The following is a 21,332-nucleotide window of genomic DNA, read 5'->3' on the forward strand; positions in this document are numbered from 1 at the left end:
ATAGAGAAAAGCGACACCAGACAACACCAGAAACCTTGGTTTAAGTTAAGACCAGCTGGGAGATCAAATTAAATGTTTAAATGAGGCAGCCCCAAGATACTTAACACTGTGTTTCCCTCTAGGACCAAACAATTCCCTTCAAACAACTCTGCTTAGAAATAAAGTGTGAAATTATCCCATGGCAGACTTGCCCAGCAGGTCAAATCAAAAGGGACAAATAAATATTTCATGTTGCTGGCAACAATATTGCTGGCAAAATCAGCAGCTTATAAATCAGAGATTAAAACAAATATATTCTGGTACAGAACCAAAAAATGTTTGACATGGCAGGGGCTGCCCAGGGAGGTTTGGAGTCCCCATCCCTGGAGGTGTCCAAGGAAGGACAGGATGTGGCACTCAGTGCTTTGGGGTGGGGACAAGGTGGGCATCAGGCTCAGGTTCAGAGGTCCTTTCCAGCCCAAATAATTCTGGGATTCTATGGTCTCCTGCTCTGAACATTTAAAGATGCCCAAGAGTTTGCAATTCCTTGAACTTAAATCCCAATAAGATGTTCCTGAAATGAAAAGTGATCATGGAGCACGATTAAATTCACAAAAGGGAACTGAAACAATATTGAAGGCAAACAAAAACTCACACCACAAACCCCTTCCTGTGCAAATCAGCTTTCCAGGAAAATTCAGACTAGAACTGAGCCTTCAATTGCAGAGAAATACCATTTCTCTCTAATCAATTGAAAAGCACATTTTCTCTCCTTGCTTCCTTCCCCACCTCCTTGGCCCTTCCCATTGCACTCATGTTTAACAATGTGCAGCAGGATAATTTGGCATTATTTAAACATTTGATTTCTGCCTACATATATCAGCTGTTCATCTCCCTGCCAATTTAAAGCTTGCCATGCCTCAATACACTGTCTAATAAATACTGCAAAGCACAGAGGCTTTTTTTCCTTACTATTTTTTCCAACCTAACCCAAAACCTGTCTTTTCACCATGTAAAAAAAAAAAATAAAAAAAACGAAAACAAAACAGGAAAATTATCTTCCAACAGAGATTCTCCAGAAGAGATGAAAGTGGTTGGCTTGGAGTGATCACACCTAGGCATTCAAAAATTACAGCAATGTCTGTGAAAAAAGTGTGGGGGAGAGAGTTTGGTTTGGGGTTTTTGGGGGGTATTGGAGTACTTTGGGGTTTGCAGTTCAAATCCCCTGATATTTCTGGGGCATGGGCATTCCATGTAAAATCCCAGAGTTTTCATGTGCTTCAGTGAGAAAAACCCCTGCCTGTGTTTAATGGCAGACAACAGCTGAGCAGTAACGATGCGAAAGTGTAAAAATGATCACTGCAAAACGAACACATTCAAGTGAGCTGGGAGAGCTCAGCCCTCAGGATTACTGCCCAGCCACAGGAGCTGCTCCCACTACACACTCCAGCAGAGTTCATGGAGTCCCTGAAGCTGGAAAAGCCCTCCAGGATCTCTCAGCCCAACTTTGATCCCCACCTTGTCAACTCAAAAAATCACAGAACCCCAGGGTCACTGAGGCTGGCAAATCCCTCCCAGCCCATGGAGTCCCAGCTGTGCCCAGTGCCCACCTTGTCCCCAGCCCAGAGCACTGAGTGCCACCTCCAGCCCTTCCTGGGACACCTCCAGGGATGGGCACTCCAAAGCTCCCTGGGCAGCCCCTGCCAAGGCCTGAGCACCCTTTGCATGCAGAAATTCCTGCTGCTGTCCAAGCTGAGCCTCCCCTGGCACAGCTTGAGGCCGTTTCCCCTTGGCCTGTCCCTGTTCCCTGGCAGCAGAGCCCGACCCCCCCTGGCTGTCCCCTCCTGGCAGGAGTTGTGCAGAGCCACAAGGTCCCCCCTGAGCCTCCTTTTCTCCAGGCTGAGCCCCTTTCCAGCTCCCTCAGCCGCTCCTGGGGCTCCAGCTCCTTCCCCAGCTCCATTCCCTTCCCTGGCCACGCTCCAGCCCTTCCAGGGCTCTCTGGACACAGATCCTGCTGACCTGGGCAGGAACTCAGCCCCTGCAGAAGTCCAGACTTTCCAGAGGCTCTGGCAAACCCAGACCCCTGTTTAAAGCCTCCTGAAGGAAGAGTCCATGATCACCATCAACAAGGAAGTTTCTGGGCACTTGAAGTGATTCAGAACACATAGACCCCATGCCCTGAGGGATACAGCCGAGTCTGTTTTGTTATGTGAAAATCAAATCCTACAAAAACAAGATTTGATCAAGCTGAAGTTCCTGTGCCTTGTTTTTAACAACTACTTCTCATTTTAAAAACCCCAACAAGATTAAACCAGAGTAAGAGGGTTTCTGTAATTTCTACCACAGTTTATCTCTCCACATGTAAGGATTCAGAAAATAATTCTTAGTGGTACAGACAAGGAGAAATGAGAAGGAGGTTTGGAAAGTAACATGACAGGGGCAGCAGGTAAAGAAAGGATTCCTGACCTTCCAGGTCACCAAGAGACAGGAATTCTGTGCTTCCAAACTGTTGCTACAAATACAATATTGCCAATAAAAACTAAAATTGAACAGGCAACAAATTACTGATGGAGTATGAGATAAAAGACATGACACTGAGGCAGATTTTAAATCCTGTCAGTTGTAGTGTCTCAGTTAGTTCTTTGAAAGTCAAACTAGTTAAATTATTGCCATTCAAATAGAATTTCAAAGACTGATTTCCTCCAAAGTTAAAATATTTACATTTTAGGGTTTCCTAGTAAAGAAACAGATTCCATTTATATGAGCTGCCTTAGTACTAAAATCTAGTGGCCCAACTAAGCTGCAAATGTGCTTCTGCTGAAGAGAAGACCAGAAAGGAAAGGTCCTGGCCTTCCAAGTCTTCATGCTGCTTAGAACAGACACAACATGTCTTCCTGGCTGAAGAATGAATCAGAAAGTTCATGACTGAAGAGCTGCAGTGGCTCTGCTCACACACATGGCCACAAACCAGCATATGAGTGCACAGACACAGTGGTCAATTTTTAGGAGTTCAGCCCTAAAAGTATCACTGGAGTTCGAGCTGCAAGTCCCAAAGTGTGAGCAACTCTTCTGGAGAGGACACAAGGTGTTCACAGGGCACTTTTAGGGGCCTTTCTGCTTTCCCTGCATCAGAAGTTCCCTCCCCAGGTGTGAGCAGCACCTTTAGGAACCCAGGCCTTGGAGGAAAAGAGCCAGCTCAATTCTCACAGCCTCCCCCCACCAAGGGATGGCTCAGGACAGTTAAATCTTAGAGGAATCAAAGAGCATTGATGTTTGATAGCCTGAAATCCAAACAATCCAACACATGGGCAGGAGAAATACAGCATCCCAGGGTGGCTGAGGCTGAGGGAGCTCAGTGGGCACTGGTGGCACCTCCCTGCTCCAGCAGGGCCATCCCAGAGCACAGGGCACAGCATTGTGTGCACACAGCTCTGCCCCAGCCCCAGGGAGGAGAGCCCCCAGGCTCTGTGCACAATGTGCTCAGGGCTGGGCACTGCCCAGGGAAGAAGTTGTGCCTCCTGTGCAGGGGGAATTGCTGGGCTCAGGCCCTGCCCGTGGCTCTGGTGCCATTGCTGGGCCCCGGAGCAGAGCCTGGGCCCTGCTCTGCCCCTCCCTGCACACAGGGACAGCCAGGCCTGAGGGCCCCTCTCAGCTGGGGCTCCTCTCCAGGCTGAGCAGCCCCAGCTCCCTCAGCCTTTCCTGGGCACCCAGATGCTCCAGGCCCTTGCTCATCTTGGTAGCAGAAAAAAAACCAACTTGGGAGTCCAGTGCCTGGAAGAGGCTCATTCCTAGCCAGATGCCACAGTCTGGTGCTTCCAAGGCTGTTGGGATCTGGGATTTCCCTTCTTCTCCAGAAGCAGCTTCCTGCCTCATCCTTCTCCACTCAGCCACAGGGAGATCCCAGGATACTCAGTCCCTTCCACCAGGGCTAAAATCTGTACATTAACTGAGATGAACCTCGTTTGCAGTGCCTCTGTTTTGTGAATAACTCACCTCTCACCACAGGGAAATTCATCTTCTGTCGCCTCAAAGTGCTGCTGGTGGCACTCAAAGACACTTTGAAGAACTAAACCCTTCAGAGGAGCTTAATGGCTCCACTACAACTCACCAACATCAAGAAGAGCTCTTTTCCCTGTAGGATCAACGGCACAGCTCCCAACCAAATGCAGCAAGTCCCCATAAAACACACAAATGACTCCTGTTCCCAAGAACAGACACGTTCCCTCAGGCAAGAACCTGGGGGCATTTCTCTCCTCTCCCTGCGTCTGTACAGTGCGGGGCTCAGGGAATGATCAGTGAGCTCCAGGTACTCAAATATGCATTTTCCCCAGTTAATTTCCTGCCCAACAGTAATAGATCAAGATCTGAAACTATTTTCTTTCTAAAATAGACTCTTAAGGTGATTTGTAAGGCCCCTAAGTAATTCAATTTTTGTAGCAGAAGATTGTTAGACTGAATAAAGACATTAACTAATAGAGGGGGCCTTGAAAAACAGGTGAAGGGGATGCACAGTCCTGGTGGCAAAGTTGGACACTTTTGTTTTTCACAGAAAAAAAAAAAACTTACTTAAAAAGTCACTCCCACTCAGGGTAGTGGCAAAAATCATTTAAATTTTTTTTTTTTATTACAATCTGATAAAAAATACCCATCTGCTGAACACTTAGGAAATGAAATCCATGTTTGGATGAGTAAATCTTCTGATTAGCCTCAGTTTTATTTTGTGAAATTTTGTTTCGGAATGAAACAAAACCACTGAGCCAGCAGTGAGATCCAAATCCTACAGTGCAGGTGTCCATGGCTCATCTCTTGTTCCACAGTCAAGCAGAAAGGAAAAAAAAGGAAGGAAATGAGTCTGAAACCAGAAGATTGGAAGAACTACAGTGACAAGTCCAAATAGAGTTGAAAAAACCAACATTAAATAATCAAGAGAGCATTCCTTCTTAGCCATACATGCCAACAGAAATACGGCCAACATCCTGTTTGCATCTCCTCTGGGATAAACAAGCATTATTCCTCAATGAGTCAGAAGGGATGATTTCATGGAACAGCTCCAGGAGATTTCTGGAGTAGAGGCTTCTAGAAATCCTCATCCCCAGCATTATGGTTGGACTCGCTGCTCTTCAAGGTCTTTTCCAACCAAAATGATCCTGTGGTTCCATTGGCTCCACACCAAACACAAGCAGGACTTGAGTACTGACATTTTTGGTGTGTGACAGACCCCTGGGTCAGGGGAATGTGGGGGACAGGTGACATCAAGCCCAGCCCTCCCCCTCCTGCCCCTGTAGAACCCCCTCAAACACAACCCAAATTTACAAGGTAACAAAAGGACCAGGATGGGCTCATCTCTGAGTGTATGAATTCAGGATTTTTGTTACTATTCTTCTTTTAAAGCTATAAATCTTCAGGAGAAATAGAAGAACCTTCAAGTGTTCTTTTCATTCATGCATAAAAAAGTGCAAAACAACTTCAGGTTAAAATCTTCAAAAACCCTTCAAAGATCCCATGATATGAAACAGATCCCCACAAGTCACAGCCCCATTACACTACTTCTGAAAACCCCAAGAACAGATCCATTGCCAATTTTGTGGGTGGATCCTCACATTTGCTTTTGGTTTTTAAAAGGGATCAGAATGATTTTTTGCCTGCTATTCATATTTTAAGAGTAAAGAATAAATTATTTGTGCCCCCCCAGCTCACATTTGTATTTTCATGAAAGGTATGGACTCAATGCTGAGCAATTAAATATTATAATTGGCAAACAATTGCTGCTGGTTTGGTTTGGTCTGGCATAAAGTGCAGAGAGTTTTGAATTCAGCAGCCTTCTTTGCTGGCCACAAATTGCTGCTGAATTTTTTTCTTTGAGCCATAGACATTGGATTAGAGAGGAAAAAAAAAAAGGGAGAAATTTGATCCTGTGTTTCCACCTTCCTCCTCCCTGATTCCTTTAGCCTCAGAGTTTGCCTCTGAATTCAATAAAGCAGCAATGGAAAAATAAGAGAGATTTCAGCTGACCTAATTTCACATATTGCACAGCTACAGTGACATTTCTACTTTTACTTAAGCTAAAAGATTATGAAAAAAACCCAACCTTTGCAGTATTTCTCCTGTTTAGAAGACAGACAACAGCAGGAATTGTAAAACCAGATCTCTTTCTTTCAGAAAACCAAACAAAAAATACTCACAATATTCCCCATCCACACTCAAGCCTGACATTTATTCTGGTGCACCATAGGATTGAAGAAAAGGATTACCGGATGAAAGAATTGAAATTAAACACTGAATGGGCTCATCAACAGTAAATCAGGACTGATGGCATGGCTCTGTACAAAAGTCTTGGGGTTTTTAAGAATTAGGGGGGTGGGTTTGAATACAAAGGGACTGCAGTAGATGGGAAGTACTTGAATTTCACCAAGAGCAGATGGGATCCTGGGGAAACTTCCTACTGAAGTCTAGGAAAAAAGCAGCCTGACCACGGCACTCCTGGATGAAGTTACTTTGAGACATCATTAATTGCTGTGGCTGGGGGGGATTTGGTGACATGGGAGGTCAAGTAAAACATGTGAAACAGAGAAATTATGAGCTAATGAAGCAAAATGCAGCAAGAGGGGCAAGAAACTGAGTCAACATCCACAGCTCCCGCCAGGAAAATGGAGGATTGGCATGCTGGCTGCAAAGAAATAGCCCATAATTTCTGCCAAAGCTGATCTTTTATTTATTTATGTTTTTTATTCTGCTGTTAAGAGAACTACACTGGTTGGAAATGACAATTGCCAGAAGAACACATGTTCCTGTGTTATATTTCAGGTTACAAATTCTGTTCCTGCACATCAGAAGTCCTTCAGGCCCAGCCCTAAACAGAATTTTCTGTTTAGCTGTAAGGAACATATATCTAAGTAATTATTCCTGCAAGCATTGCCTCATTAGCTGGGTGCCATTTGCTGAGTCACCAGTCCCCCACCTTGGCTTAAATCCATTTCCAGCTCATTTTTTCTCTATTACACCACTGTGAAATTTATCCAAAGTGCTTTTAGCTACAGTTACTCTTTCCTGAACACAGTATGGGAAAGGAAATCAGTCCAGTTTGTATCAGGGTGCTGCATGTTCCTCAAGAAACAGCATTTCTTAACTGTCCCCCTGAAAAAGCAGCAAGAATTTTGGCTACAGCCAGAAAAATTTATTCTCATTACAACAAAGCTGGCCTGTTCAGGCCATGTAAGAGACCATTACCAAGGATAAAATCAAGTGTGGGTTCTGTGATAAATAAATTGGCACGAGCTAGGCTAAAAAAATCCACCCAAAAATTATGTTCAGACCCCTTTGAAGTAAGGGAGTTGCTGTATTTACTCTGTCACAGGACACTGCCATTGAAGAGTGGTGGCCTTTCCCTTCCTCTAAATCACCTGGAAGAAAAAGGATTCTGAACAACCTTGGGATAAGGATACAGAGGTGAGAATTTGAGATATGAGCGCAAAGGAACAGAAATGGACACCCGAGGGATCCCTCTTTCCCCTTCAGGAAATCAAATTATTTCTGTCCTGTCTGGGCCATCTGTGTTTTGCACACTTCACCATCACTCAAGCCTAACTAGAAATGGCTCCTCAACCAAAAACCCCCATTTTATTCTCCTCAAAGATGCCTTTTTGGAGAGATGTGATGCTGTCAGCGTGAGCACAAATAAAAGTCCCACTGAAAACTGCTGCTTTCTTTTTTTTCTGCCTCCCTTGAGGGCTTCTCCACAGCCCCATGATCCTGCTTTGCTTCCCACTGCTTTCCCATGTCCTCCTGTGCTGCTGGACATGCCAGAGGCCATCCTGCTGCCTCTCCTCCACCCAAACCAGTATTTTCCTCCTCAAACCACCACCAAGGTCAACCTTCACCAGCCTGATGTCCCCCCTCTTCCACTGCAATAAATGATTAAATTCCAGTTAATTGTACCTCAGCACAGAGCAAATATGTGAAATATGAGCAGCTCGTCCACTTCAGTGTCAGGAGTGACAGTGATTATGACAGGGTGTAAAAATGGAGAAAATTAAATTAGCTTTCCTGTACATTATAGGCAGGGTTGGGCTGGGGGGTGGAAGGGAATAAAAGGACATTTGGAGAGCAATTAGTAGAACAAGAAACAGATTTTCAAGTCGATGGCAAAAAACAAAGCATAATTCAAGCAGGACTGAAGGCTTCCCATGAAAGCAAAATTACTTTACTTCCTAACTGACAAAATAGAGGTTTTTACACCAAAATCCAGATGCCAAAGTCATAAATTTGTTCAATTACAGCTCTACACACATGGAGTACCATGGATAATGAGCAACTTCATTACAGATATTCTGAAACCACACTCAGTTTTCGTTTATCCCACTCATTATTCCCAGGAGTATTCAGGAACAACTCTGACAGACTCTGCCCTTCAATGCTGTTAAATTGTTCAAAAGAAGAAACCCTAATCAGTTATCCAGGGCTGTAATTTTTAATTACCAGGGATCACTGGCAGGACACATTTCTGGTGTCTTTTAATTAAATTCAGCCAAGATGCTCTGAGGAGGAACACGAGCTACTGGTGCCATGATTCAGGGCTCCTGAAGTATTGTTTCTCTAGAAAACCCTCATTGTGGATTTTTTTCCCAAGTTTTTGGTCATTAACCATTCTCTCAATCTCCTGTGGTAACCACAACTGCTGATTTATGAACAAAGTAAAGTTTAGTGTTAAAGCTTGCACAATGAATAAGACAAAACCAATTTCAATGCTCGAGTCCAACACTGAATAACCATAACTGAAGATTTTATCTTGCCCGCTAAACCAACAGCTTCAGGAAATGCAATCATCACTAGATGCTGCAGCCATGAAACATAAAACACACCCAGACCTTTCTTTCAGCCTCTTTTCCTAACAGACTATTTCCAGTAATAATTTTTTGGGAAAAAAAAAAAAAACATTCCAATGAAATTCCAGAGGCATCCCAGCCCTCCCACAGCTCCACCCCTCAGGCAAACCCTTACCTTCATCATTCTGGGCCAGAGCCCATGCCAGGACAGCAGTGAGTGCCGTCCCCACTGTGAACCATTTCCAGAGACAAAGCTGCTGGACCATTTTCTGTCAAGCTTCACTCAAGGCAGAGCTGGAAAAGAGGGATTTGACATATTTATTACTCAACCTGCACAAAGCTGAGCCACTACAAACTCTTTCACAGGTAACTACCTAGGGGATATGCAGTCTCTAAGAGCATGGTATTGTTTCAGTCCCTAAAATAAATAAAATAAGGAAGGAACACCCCCATTAGCATTAATCAAGATGTGTGTACTCATTAACTCAATAACTGTGCATGCACAGCCCTCCAAGTCCAGAAAATGCAAAGTTCTGGCTTAAATCAGGTCTGATTTCCATAATTTCCCTGCAATAAAGTATTTATGGTATCCCTCCTGCTTTCAAGCACTTGGAGAATCAACTGTAGCAGAGAAATTGCACTGATTAAAATGAGGGTTCACTACAAAAGGCCAGAGGGACCCAGGATTCAAAGGCATTGCCTGGGAAAAATGGGAATGATCCCTGAGGATGGCCTTCTTTAAGGACACAGGCTGTTGGGATGTGTCCAGGAAAATGAGAAAAACACCACCAACACCAGACCAAAAAGACCCCCACAATCAATAAAGTAAAATTAAAAAACAAAGAAAAACAAACACAAAAAACCCAAAAAGCAAGCAAACAAACAAACAAAAAAAAACCCCAACAAAACAAAGAAACCCCTCAAGAAAAATAAAACCCCAAAATAAAACCCCACAACCATCTCCCTTCCCTTCCCCTCCAGGCTCCCAAAACAAACAAAAACCACCCAAACAAACAAAAAAAATTCTCCACTAAAGTCCCCAAGACAGGTCTGACTGAACTCCAGAGTACACCTGGAATGCAGAACATTAGACAGTTAAAAGAAAGCTCTGGTTGATGGTTCCAATAAAAAGAATTAGCACAATTCTGCAGTCCAGAATGGAATTATTTAAAAATATTCCTTCAAATTTAAAAAATCTGGCATAAATACAATGACAGGAGCATGGAATGAAAAGAGATTTTCAGCAATACAAGCTGAGTTATTGTATAAAAAAATAGCTGCATTTATTAAAAATCAAGCAAACTTGCAAAACAATTGTGTGACAAGTGTTTGAGGAAAACATGTGGGTTTTTTTTCCACAGGAGAAGAACAAGTAGGGAAATGTAATAAACCAGATGGAGCAGCAACCACCTAAAGTTCCTAGGTGGTTGACAATATATATCTATATTATTATTATATTTATAATAACAAATAAATACAGTACTATTATTTATAATAACAAATAAATATTACAGTATATATATATATATATATATATATATATACACACACACACGTATGTATCTTGAGTTTGCTTGCAGGACAGCTCACATGGGTGTTATCTCCAGGACGTCAGAGGTTTTTCCCAAATTCAATGATTCTATCTTGTGATTTATGAGGCTCCCTCACAGCAAGCACAGCTCCTTTTCCCTTTGTAAAAGCCATAAATTGCAGGTGACTTTATTGGATTTTAATACCAACATTCTGCAGAAATATAGGGCAGCAGCAAAACCATTTTGAAGTCTACACTGAACACATTGCACCACTTCTCATCCAGGGGTTAAGGATGGAGACAGGCCTTTCCAAGCTCCACCTCCCCTCAGGTTGGACTTTTCCCAACCTGTCCAGCAGCAGGACGTTGGTGCAGGCTGCAACAAGCAGCAGTTCCAGGAAGAACTTCAAATAAGTGAAGCCCCAGCAGAGATCTCATGGGATTGTTCATTCCCATTTCAGACCAATGTTTGTCTCGACAGAGCAGCTCCAGGTCACAGAACCTTGGAATTCAAGCCATGCAAAGCACCCTCCTTCCTCCTCTCTCCTCCTTCTCTTCCTTTGCCCTTCTACAGCTGTTTCTGACCAAATTCCAGCAGGGAATTGTGGAGTTGCAGAATTCTTCAGGTTGGAAAAGACCGTTCAGGTCATTAACGTCACCATTGAGCAAGAAATGACACAAATCCACAATCAGGCTGGTTCACACAATAGCACTTTTAATACAAAAGTTCTTTTATAACTAGGTTTGATACATTCTACTTGATTGGCTAATTAACAAAAACATTTTTCACACAAACTTCTTGAGAAGAACAGGAAAACAGAGTAGGAAAATGTGGATATTCTCAGTTCAGTCAGAGAGAAAAAGAGAAAGATTTCTGACAGGCTAAGCCTGGGAAAAAGTCTGAGAGGAATATAAACAATCTGTTATCTTGCTTTCCGTTCATATTGTTCATAGATGTGTTCTACCACACTGACCTAAGTCTGGTGTACCAATCAGGTGAAATGTTTTTACTTTAAGACCAATGGAATTCATGTTCACGATGTTGTCTATAAAAGAGAGAAGTGCTTTTGAATAAAAGCTCACTTTGCCTTCTGAAATCGTGCGAGTCATTTCGCCCGTTCCCTGACTCAACAGCATCAGGAAAACACCACCTGCAGGTTGTTTATACAAACAAGTTATCATCGCTTCTCTACAACTCCCTAAAAAGTCTCACAGGTCCATTGTGAGAAAACAAATTCTGTTTTCTCGCTCTCTGACCAGCCTGTCACATCCACACATTAAGTCCAAGCAGCACCACCACCGTGGTCACCACTAACCCGTGTCCTCAAATGCCACATCCACACGTGTCTTGAACACTTCCAAGGAGGAGACTCCACCACTGCCCCAGGGCAGCCCTTTCCAGTGCTTTACAACCCTTTCCATGAGGAACCTTTCCCCAGTGTCTGATCTAAACCTCCCCCAGCACAACTTGAGGCCGTTTCCTCTCATCCTCTCACCTATTCCCTGGGAGAAGAGACCCAGCTCCCCTCTCCTCACGATCAGCTTCTCTCAGGGAATTGTAGGGAACAACCTCAGAGAAGAGACAGCAGCCTCGACAGCTCAAATGGGCATTTGTGGCAAAATGGAAGTTAAGAGACAGCTCAAAGGAGAATTCCAGACTCTTCCCAAAGGAACTATTATTCCCATGTGAGAGGAGACCAGAATTGCTCAAAAAGGCCTTTTCCCTCCCTTCTCCTTCCCAAAATGCTCATTTGGTTGCTGTCATCCAAACTTCCACTTTGCCCACTCCAAAGTCATTCTGGAATTTGCAACAGCACCTTCAAAAAAATGCCCAAAAGGACTTTTACCATGATCTATTCCTGCTGACTACTTGGAAATCAAGGCTGTTTCCACATTACCCAAATAGATTCCAGTTAATCATCATTATCAAACCTCCTGGGAATTTTGGGGTTGGAACTTCTCAGAATTTCACCACTGTTTGCTCCCCTGTTAACAAAAGTTCATGAAGGAACTGGGGACAACTGCTTTTCCACTTGAAGCAGTGTTATTCCATTAGGTGGTATTTGCCTCCAACCTTTTACATCTCAAATCCCAGAATACAGAAGTTCAGGAGACTCTTGGTGTATTCAGGTCAGTCTAAGGAAAAAATCCTATCCAAACAGAGATTTTAGGTGCTATCAGACCTAAAAAGAAGTGCGCAGACTCACTTCTGAGGCCTCTGATATTTGATTTTACAATCTTGAAAAACAAAATAAATCCAGCTCTCCAATCACGATGTTCTATTTTAGAAAGTTATTCAGAGCTCAGCTGACACCCTTGAGTGGATTCTGCTCCCGAGAGATTTTTAGGATGGAATCTTGACAGATTTATTTTTGATTTTGATGAAATGTCAAGTTAAACCACAAGGATAGCAACACTGCTGCTCCCAGAATAAGTAACTCTCTATGCAACTGGACTACAACAGAAGAAAAATCCTGTTTTTTCCTTTAATTTATACCAGGAAAAAAAAAAATTAAAAAACCCTATGAAACAAATAAAATTCTCAAAAGCCAGGAGTATAAAGTACAGAAAATGACACTATTAAGTTCAAATGATTCTACTAACTTGAAAATAGCTCAGAACAAATCACAATTTACCACAAAGTGCCAGAAGGTTCACAACCTCTAAGAAATAAGGTTGAACTTCAGAAAGGGCAAGGAAAAACTATGAATTGATGAGAGGAGGAAAATCTGTAAAGTAAAGACACACAAAATATCTACAAGACTCAGTATTTTCCTTAAAAAATATTCTTATTTTAAATTTTAAGAGATGATGAAGGTAAATTAATCTGAGTTATGACATTCAAGCACTTTGAATATATTTACAGGAACAATAATGTGACAGTAACTTCCAATAATGATTTCCTTTTAGATCTGGTGTTATTACAGGATTTAAAACTTTGCATTCATTAGAAGCTGGAGCAGGGGAGAACATGGCCATGGTCAAAAGAAATAACCATTCTCTGGGCACCCTGTGCCAGGGCCTGCCCACCCTTCCAGGGAACAATTCCTTCCCAATATCCCATCCATCCCTGCCCTCTGGCAGTGGAAGCCATTCCCTGTGTCCTGTGCCTCCATCCCTTGTCCCCAGTCCCTCTCCAGTTCTCCTGGAGCCCCTTAGGCCCTGCAAGGGGCTCTGAGCTCTCCTTGGAACCTTCTCCTCCCCAGGTGAGCACCCCCAGCTCTCCCAGCCTGGCTCCAGAGCAGAGGGGCTCCAGCCCTTGGAGCATCAATGGTCTCCTCTGGACACTCCCTAAAGTCTTTCTTGTCTTGAATTGAAAGGTCAAGTCTAAAATAATTTATTTCATTTTATTCACATTTGCTACCACTTATATTTGCAAATAATTCAGAAACAACTTTCAGTGTGGACAATCCTGTTTTTCTCATTGCAGTAAACACAGCAATGCTCTAAAACTCCCAAATTGATGAGTGGACAAAGAAATTTAGGCTGGAATGGCTTTTATTAATCATTTTAATAAGATCTAAGAATTTTTAGGCTGCCTTTAATAAGCTGCAGTCATTACAAAGTGTATCTGGATTAATTAGCCAGGCCCAAGAATAACAGAAGTGACAGATATTTGGTAAATATTTTATATTCTGAATTTACAAAAATATATAAATAAACAATGGCACAATGGCACAAATCCCATCCATCCCTGTCCTCTGGCATTGGGAGTCATTCCCTGTGTCCTGTCCCTCCATCCCTTGTCCCCAGTCCCTCTCCAGCTCTCCTGGAGCCCCTTTAGGCTCTGGAAGGGGCTCTGAGCTCTCCCTGGAGCCTTCTCCTCTCTAGGTGAGCACCCCCAGCTCTCCCAGCCTGGCTCCAGAACAGAGGGGCTCCAACCCTTGGAGCAGCTCCATGACCTCTTCTGGACTTGTTCTAACAGCTCCACATCTTTCTTGACTACTTGAAATAAATCAGTGGGGGAAACAAAAAAAAGAAAATCTAAATTTTGGGCCAGGTTTGCCACAAGCCAGAGCCACTGGCTCCCTCACACCAGAACTGCCACATCCACACCCAATTCCATAGGAAACATGGACTATGGGAGTGTCCACACCACCCAAACTGCCACCAGCAACAACTTCTGACTGTTCTCCACGAGCAGCAAATCTGAAAACAATTTGTAGGCAAACAATTTGTAGTTCCTGCTCCTACAGTGGGTTCAAAGCCCTGACAAACTTCAACAGAAACCACTAAGTGAGCATTATTAATTCATAAGACACGTCAACAAATATTTGCTATTTAATGTACTTGTCAAAAACAGTAGCTCCTGAGAAACTGCTGTGCCTGGATGAGTAAGTCAGCATTTAAAAAGGAATTAAATATCCATTTATATCTGCGCTATTATTTACTCAACAAGCCTGAACTCCTTCAAGAATCAGGAGTGACCCACTTTGCTTAGTGGGGATGCTCTTTGCACCCTACAATTGTGATAAATCTTCAGAAGTATTTAGTTTTTAAAGGTTGATGCAACTGAATTGCTTTAACACAGCAAAAAATTATAGTGTTTTTTTATAAGGGTCATCATTATTACTGATCAGGTGAACTCTCTTAAAGTTTGTAGACATAAAATAGGGTGTGTGAATGCTTATTCTGGAGAAGTGGTGCCATAATAAATCAGAAATGCCAGTAAAACAGCAGGGAAAAGCCTCTTACAGAAGCCAAAAAGGAGAGGAACTTGCTTTAGAGTCTGATAGTGCTCCTTGGTTAAAGCTACAGTTTATTAAAAACTGTGTCCCAAACGTTTGCTTTTTGCCACCCAAACAATTCTGTTCAAGTGCCAGCACGAGCAAAAAGCTTCTGGAAGATTATTTAACCACAGAACAGACACACATCAAAAAAACCCCAAATCTGTTTTGCCTCACAGTGCTGATCAACACTCGAGTCACCTCACCTGGTATGGAATTCATATCCATGAATTAATCCCCCTGAGATTAATCCCCCAGAAGTAATCCCCCTGAGATACTCCATGGAATTCATATCCATGAATTCCATGGAGTATCTCAGGGGGATTACTTCTGATGAGCAGGTCCTGAGCCTCTTTCACTGGGGGTGCACATCTCCTGGAAAACACCCTCACCCGAGGCTTAACCACAAAACCAAACCCTAATTCCAGCTCAGGGATCACCTCTGGTAGCGCAGGACATTCTGGAAAGGAGAATCTCATCCCACAAGGTCCCTTCCACACCCAGTCCCTGAGCCCCTCTCCCTGGTGGGACACATCTGCTGGAAAACACCCTCACCTGGGGTTTAACCAGAAAAAGAAACTTTAATTCCAGCATTCCAGCGCAGAGATCACCTCTGGCAGTTTGGGACATCCTGGAAGGCTGAAGATCAGCTCACAGCCCTGTTCTCATGCCCAGGCCCTGAGCCCCTCTCACTGGTGGGGCATATCCAGAGCACATCTGCTAGGCTGGAGAACAGCCTCAGCTGGGCTTAACCACAAAAATAAACCCCAATTCTAGCTCAGGAGCTCAGCAATCACCTCTGGTCACTTGGAGCACCCTGGGAGGGTGAATATCAGCCCACAGCCTCTCTCCCATGCCCAGTCCCATATCCCATCTCACAGCCCCCTCCAACCAGGAGAGAAGCCAGGGAAGGAAGACTTCACCTTCGAGTTAAAACCAGTTCTGGCTCTGATTCAGCTGCACGTGTGACTAACTCTGTTTGCTGAAGTCAAATATCTGCTTAAATGCTTTCCTGAAGAATTATTCAAGCATAAGCAAATATTTGGCTGTGCTGGTGCTACAGTGAATAATTTACAGTGCAAATCCAGCCCTTCCTCCAGCTCTGGAGGTTCCAAAAATGCAAACACTACTCCAGGTTTTATTTCACTGACACTTCTTGAGCAGTTAACACATGAGTATTTGAGCCTATGGACTCTTGGATTTACTCAATCCTATTAAAGTGCTCTCATGCTCTGGGACTGGCACACTTGAGTTGGATTTTATCGTTCTCCTCTCCTTGGATAAGACCTTTCAGAACGTGAAGATTTTTAAGATGAAATTTCAAGATCAAACCTGCTCCCACCTTAATTCCCTTTTCCCAGCTGCTGGGACTGTTCCACATAAATAAACACATCTAAAAAGTGGAATATTGATGCTGCATCTGTCCCTTTTCCTTGTGTTACCAAGCTCTTGAGTTTTTACCCTCACTTGGAGGCAGCATTTTTAGAAAGCAACGACACAAGAACAAGGAAAAAAATTACAATTTGCATGAGGAGCTGAACTAAAATTTCACCAGCAACTTGAAATTCCTCTGCATTTTCTCTGTATCTACATTCAAATAATTCATCTTCAAATATTCCTGCTTGCCCCCATTCTTCTAAGGACTGCTGGTTTTGTTCCTTTCTTTGCCTCACTCTTTAAGCCTGTTATTTTCTGTGCCTTTCTTGCAGAAATGACTCTCTAAGAGTTGATGAGCTGCCACTGCAAAGCCAAAGTAAAGCCTCAAAAAAGCTCAAAAAAGTAATTTCAAACTTCAGTGAGAACACCACAGCTGCCCCTGGGCCTGGCTGGGAAAGATGCAATGTAAAAGTTCATTAACAAGCCATTTTTACTTCAATGTGGAATTCTCTAAGTTTATTTCAATGTTGCACCCCCCAAAACCCCAAACCAGCTATTGTCCTACATTGCATCAGTTATAAAGTTCTTTATTTTCCATCTCTATGTACCAGTGGTAGCCAGAGGATCCCAGAATGGTTTGGGCTGGAAGGGACCTTAAAGCTCTTCTTATTCCAAGCCCTGCTGTGGGCAGGGAAACTTTCCAGACACTCCAAGGGTGCTTGCCCACCCTCCTGCCAGCAGAATGTCCTACAGATGATGATTTAAAAGGATTAAAACTATTTAATGCTGCCGATTCCCACTGAACAAAGAAGACTGATAAATACACAGAAGGTTTGCACAGAGAAAACTCAACTAAACTCACAGAAATAGAAAAGAGCTTTATGGGATAACTGAGGAAGGGAGAGAGAAGCATTTTTGTTTCCTGCTTCCATCACTAGCAGTGATTTATGTCCTGTCTTTTTAACAAGCAATGCAGCTATTGGATGGATTAACAGGATTACAGCTCTTCATCATTCATTCCTGTCCACAAAACCCTTTTTTCCATGCATTGTGAATTTATTTATTCTTGTTTCCAGCTCCTCTGTATGGACTTCACCTATAAAATATTGTTTTCACAGAAGGTTTTGAGTCACAAAAGAAGCTGTTTGGCTGTGACTGTTCATTTGAAATTCCTACTGTGCAGATAGTACCTCCAGAAGAAAGAGAGAGTAAAGATATCCTAAACCTGATATCAGAGTCAGGAGACTTCAGCTGAAAAATAACATTAACATAAAAAGATTAAAAGAAATACAACCCATATTAGGCAGGAGTAGCTCAGTTCATTCTTCAATAACCTTTGCCTTCACAAAATATACACACAGATCCAAAATTACACATTGAAGTACCAATAATGAAAATATAATTTGATAGAAAAGCCCAAAGATTTGTTTCATTGCCTTTACTGTAAGATAGGTATTGGATTCCATCCCAAAAACTACTCCATTTCTCATTTTCCAGAGGAGTATCTCTCCAAGGATCCTTCCCTGGGATTACATAACACAAAGGAGAGAATCCAAGGGGTAAAATCTCTCTGACACCAGGAAATGTTTTGTCAGAAGCCCTCTGAGCGCTCCTTGCAGGACACCAGGAACTGGCTCCACATCTTATGGCTGAAAAACTTTTACAAAAATTGAAACATCCCAAACTAAACCGGGACAATGAACATGACCCAGATTAATTAAGTTTAAATTAATTTAAGTGCATTCATTTTATTGAAGAAAATGGCATTTTCTCAAGTAGAATTTATATGCTGCCTCTTCCTTTCTCTGAGAGGATTTTTATTTAAATTTTTTAAAAATAAATACACTAAACTTGTCAGTTTCCTGGAAATGTGTTCCTACTTGTCTGTAGTCACTAGAGCAGGACTAGTGTTAAATATACCCTGGAGTAGTGGCAGGAGATGTGTTTGAGTAGCTCAGTGCACAACATGTCAGAATTAACATGTGCACACCCCCTGAGCAGAGATGTCATCCAGCCACTCCCAAAATCAGTTGAAGATTTTGGTACTGGAGATTACAGGCCCAGAAGTTAGGCCAGGCTTTGGAAGTTAAGCCAGAGAGCTGCCAGAAGTCTGCACCGGGATTCAAAAGTCCCCTAAAAAACCAAAGTACATCCCATTATTCTACAGGAGCCAGCCTGCCTTGCTCCACACCTTGGGGACACTCCAAATAAATCCCAAATATTCCTTCTGCCACCTGCTATTGACCCCCAGTAATCCAGGGATTCTCCCCTTTTACCCTCCAGGGACCAGGCTCATCAGCAAAACCCAGCCTAAATTAAGGTCTTTCACATCAATTGAGGTTTCTCTTCTAGAAAAGAGCAGGAAATCAGAAGTTTCGTCCTTATCAGCTCCTTGGTACGTTATCAGTGACCACATTCTGCACTTACATCACAGATTATTTATTTAACCCCTGAGCCACGTGCACAAGGAGGCTTCAACACAAATAACCTCAGATATCCAACCTAGTACATTTAGTCTTCTCTCACACCTCACCAGTTTTCTTGGGAAGCCTCCTCAGCTGGGCTGGAGTCTGTTAATGGAGCCCCAGGCCAGATTTTCATTATTTTAAGCACATCCCTGTTGTTCTGCACCTCCTTTTTGCCTCTGCTCCTTAAGCCTGACCTTCAGTTGCCTCCTGCTCCCATCCAACAGCACCCCAGCCCCAAAGGGGGCCTTGCCTTTCCCCATCTCCTCCTTCCCTGTCTGTTCTGCACATCAAACCCACTTGTCCCCATCATTCCTGAACAGCCTCTGCCAACCCTCCCATGCCCTTCTGCTCTCCAAGCTTTCCCTCATCTGACACCACATCTCTCAAACCTCCAGCACACTTTCACTCCTTTGCTCCAGGATTTTCCTTCCCAGTATTTTTTTGGGGGGGGTCTTACCCTTAAAAGTCCTTCTTAACAGGCACCGAACATAACTGAGGTGATTACATGTTTTGATTATGCTTGGATTGATTTCTGAGCTTGTTGGCCAGGAAGGAAAGGAGGTAGTTAAATCTTTATTCATGTTTTGATGTTTTTAACAAGCTTTACAAAGCTGGAATCACTTCCTTCTCTTCACTGCCCCAGAGAAGCTGTGGCACCCCTTGGATCCCTGGAAGTGTCCAAGGCCAGGTTGGAGCAGCCTGGGATAGTGGAAGGTGTCCCTGCCCATGGCAGAGGGTGGGATAAACTGGGCTTTAACCAACCCAAACCATTCTATGACTTCATGACTCCATTTAACCATTCCACCTTCTGAATTTCCTCATCCCTCCAGCTGCTTTTCAGCTCTCTGGCAATCACATAAATCCATCTCCTGAACCTCTGTTTCTCCAGATATCCTCACACACCTTGCTGCTGATCAACAACCCCCAACACTCAGCATTTCACTTCCTGGATTTTCTGGATCCCGGCTTTCCTTAAGTTACAGAACACCCAGGGCTCTCATCCACCCAGGCTGGCTCTTCCAAGACACTTGGCCTCCAAATCTTTCAAGCAGATCCTTCTCTTCCACCCTTCCAGACTCTCAGAAGTGCTCCCACCCACAGCTGAGTGCAGGAACTGATGTGGCATTTCCAGCTCTTTGTTTTGTTCTGCTGGATCTGTGGGTGATCCAGGTGTTCAGAGCTGGGATGTGCCCACATGCTGGGACACCAGGATGGGCACAAGGCACTCATCCAGGGATAGCTGGCACTGAGTACCTACCAGAGCTGCTGGGGATGGATTTAAACACCACACGTGCGTTTTGATCTGCTCAAGAATCTCCTTGGCCAAATATCCAGCAAGAAATGGCTTCTGAGGAAGAGAAGAGAGGTAAAGATGGGATCTTACAAGAGATTGTGGAGACAGTAAAGTTATGGAGATGACTTTTGGAGAAGTGCAAGCACAGGGATTTTCAGATGGTTCCTGGCTGCTACAGGGAACTGTTTTCAGGCTGGAGGTAGGCTACACATGCCAGGGATTACTGGTAGAGAAATGGTTTGGGCTGGCAGAGACCTTGTAGATCCTCTCATCCATGGGAAGGGACAACTGCTTCTCCCTGCTGAGCTGAGCCAACTCAGCCCACAAAATTCACCCCTTGTTAAATTCAGTCCTGGGCGTGAATCCCAGATTAGTTTGCGTCAGAAGGAACCTTAAAAATCATCCAGTGCCACCCCCTTCCATGGGCAGTAACAGCTTCCAGCATCCCAGGCTGCTTCAAGCCCCATCCAGCCTGGCCTTGGACACTGCCAGGGATCCAGGGGCAGCCAGAGCTTCCCAGGGCACCCTGTGCCAGGGCCTGCCCACCCCTTACAGGGAGGAATTTCTTCCATATATTTCACCTGGATTTCCCCTCTGGCAGTGGGAAGTTATTCCCCCTTGTCCTGGAACTGCAGGCCCTTGTCCAAAATCTCTCTCCACCTCTCCTGCAGCCCCTTCAGGCCCTGCAAGGCCACAGTTTGGTTACCCCAAAGCTTCTCCTCTCCAGGTGAACAATCCCAGCTCTCCCAGCCTTTCCTCCCAGCAGAGCTGCTCCATCCCTCTGCTCATCCTGGAGCCTCCCCTGGGCTCTCTCCAGCAGCTCCAGGTCCCTCCTGTGCTGGCCCCAGGGCTGGGGCAGCTCTGCAGGTGGGGTCTCACCTGAGCCCAGGGGCAGAATCCCCCCTCCCCTTCTGCCCATGCTGGGGCTCAGCCCAAGATTGGGTTAAGAAACAGGGAAAGCCAGGGAAAAGCACTGCAGCTCACCCCAGTGTTGTGCAACAGAGACAATTCCACACCAGCACCAGCAAACTTTGAAGTGAAGGGAACAGCCAGAAGGGAAGTGATGCACAACAAGAACCTCAATCCTGCATTTCAAATGGCTCCAGCTAACTTCCTGAGTGTAAATGCAACACA

At 43.9% G+C, this 21,332-nt stretch overlaps 1 protein-coding gene across 16 annotated transcripts in view; it reads right to left on the bottom strand.

Annotated features, from left to right (window-relative positions):
- The window catches only part of PCDH15 (protocadherin related 15), a 332,931-nt gene that overhangs the window by 258,285 nt on the left and 53,314 nt on the right, over positions 1-21,332 (bottom strand). For 5 of the 16 annotated variants that reach the window (XM_053948647.1, XM_053948649.1, XM_053948637.1 and 2 more), the window contains exon 2: positions 8,977-9,095. The exons of 7 other annotated variants lie outside the window; for them this stretch is intronic. In XM_053948647.1, coding sequence (XP_053804622.1) covers positions 8,977-9,067 — 91 coding nt within the window. In that variant the 5' untranslated portion in view covers positions 9,068-9,095. Of the gene's footprint in view, positions 1-3,972; positions 3,996-8,976; positions 9,096-21,332 lie in introns of those variants that run through there. 4 more of the 16 variants (XM_053948641.1, XM_053948639.1, XM_053948636.1 and 1 more) reach the window with 4 other exon arrangements.

Source organism: Vidua chalybeata, chromosome 8 (genome assembly GCF_026979565.1).
Source record: "Vidua chalybeata isolate OUT-0048 chromosome 8, bVidCha1 merged haplotype, whole genome shotgun sequence".
NCBI classification, from domain to species: domain Eukaryota; kingdom Metazoa; phylum Chordata; class Aves; order Passeriformes; family Viduidae; genus Vidua; species Vidua chalybeata.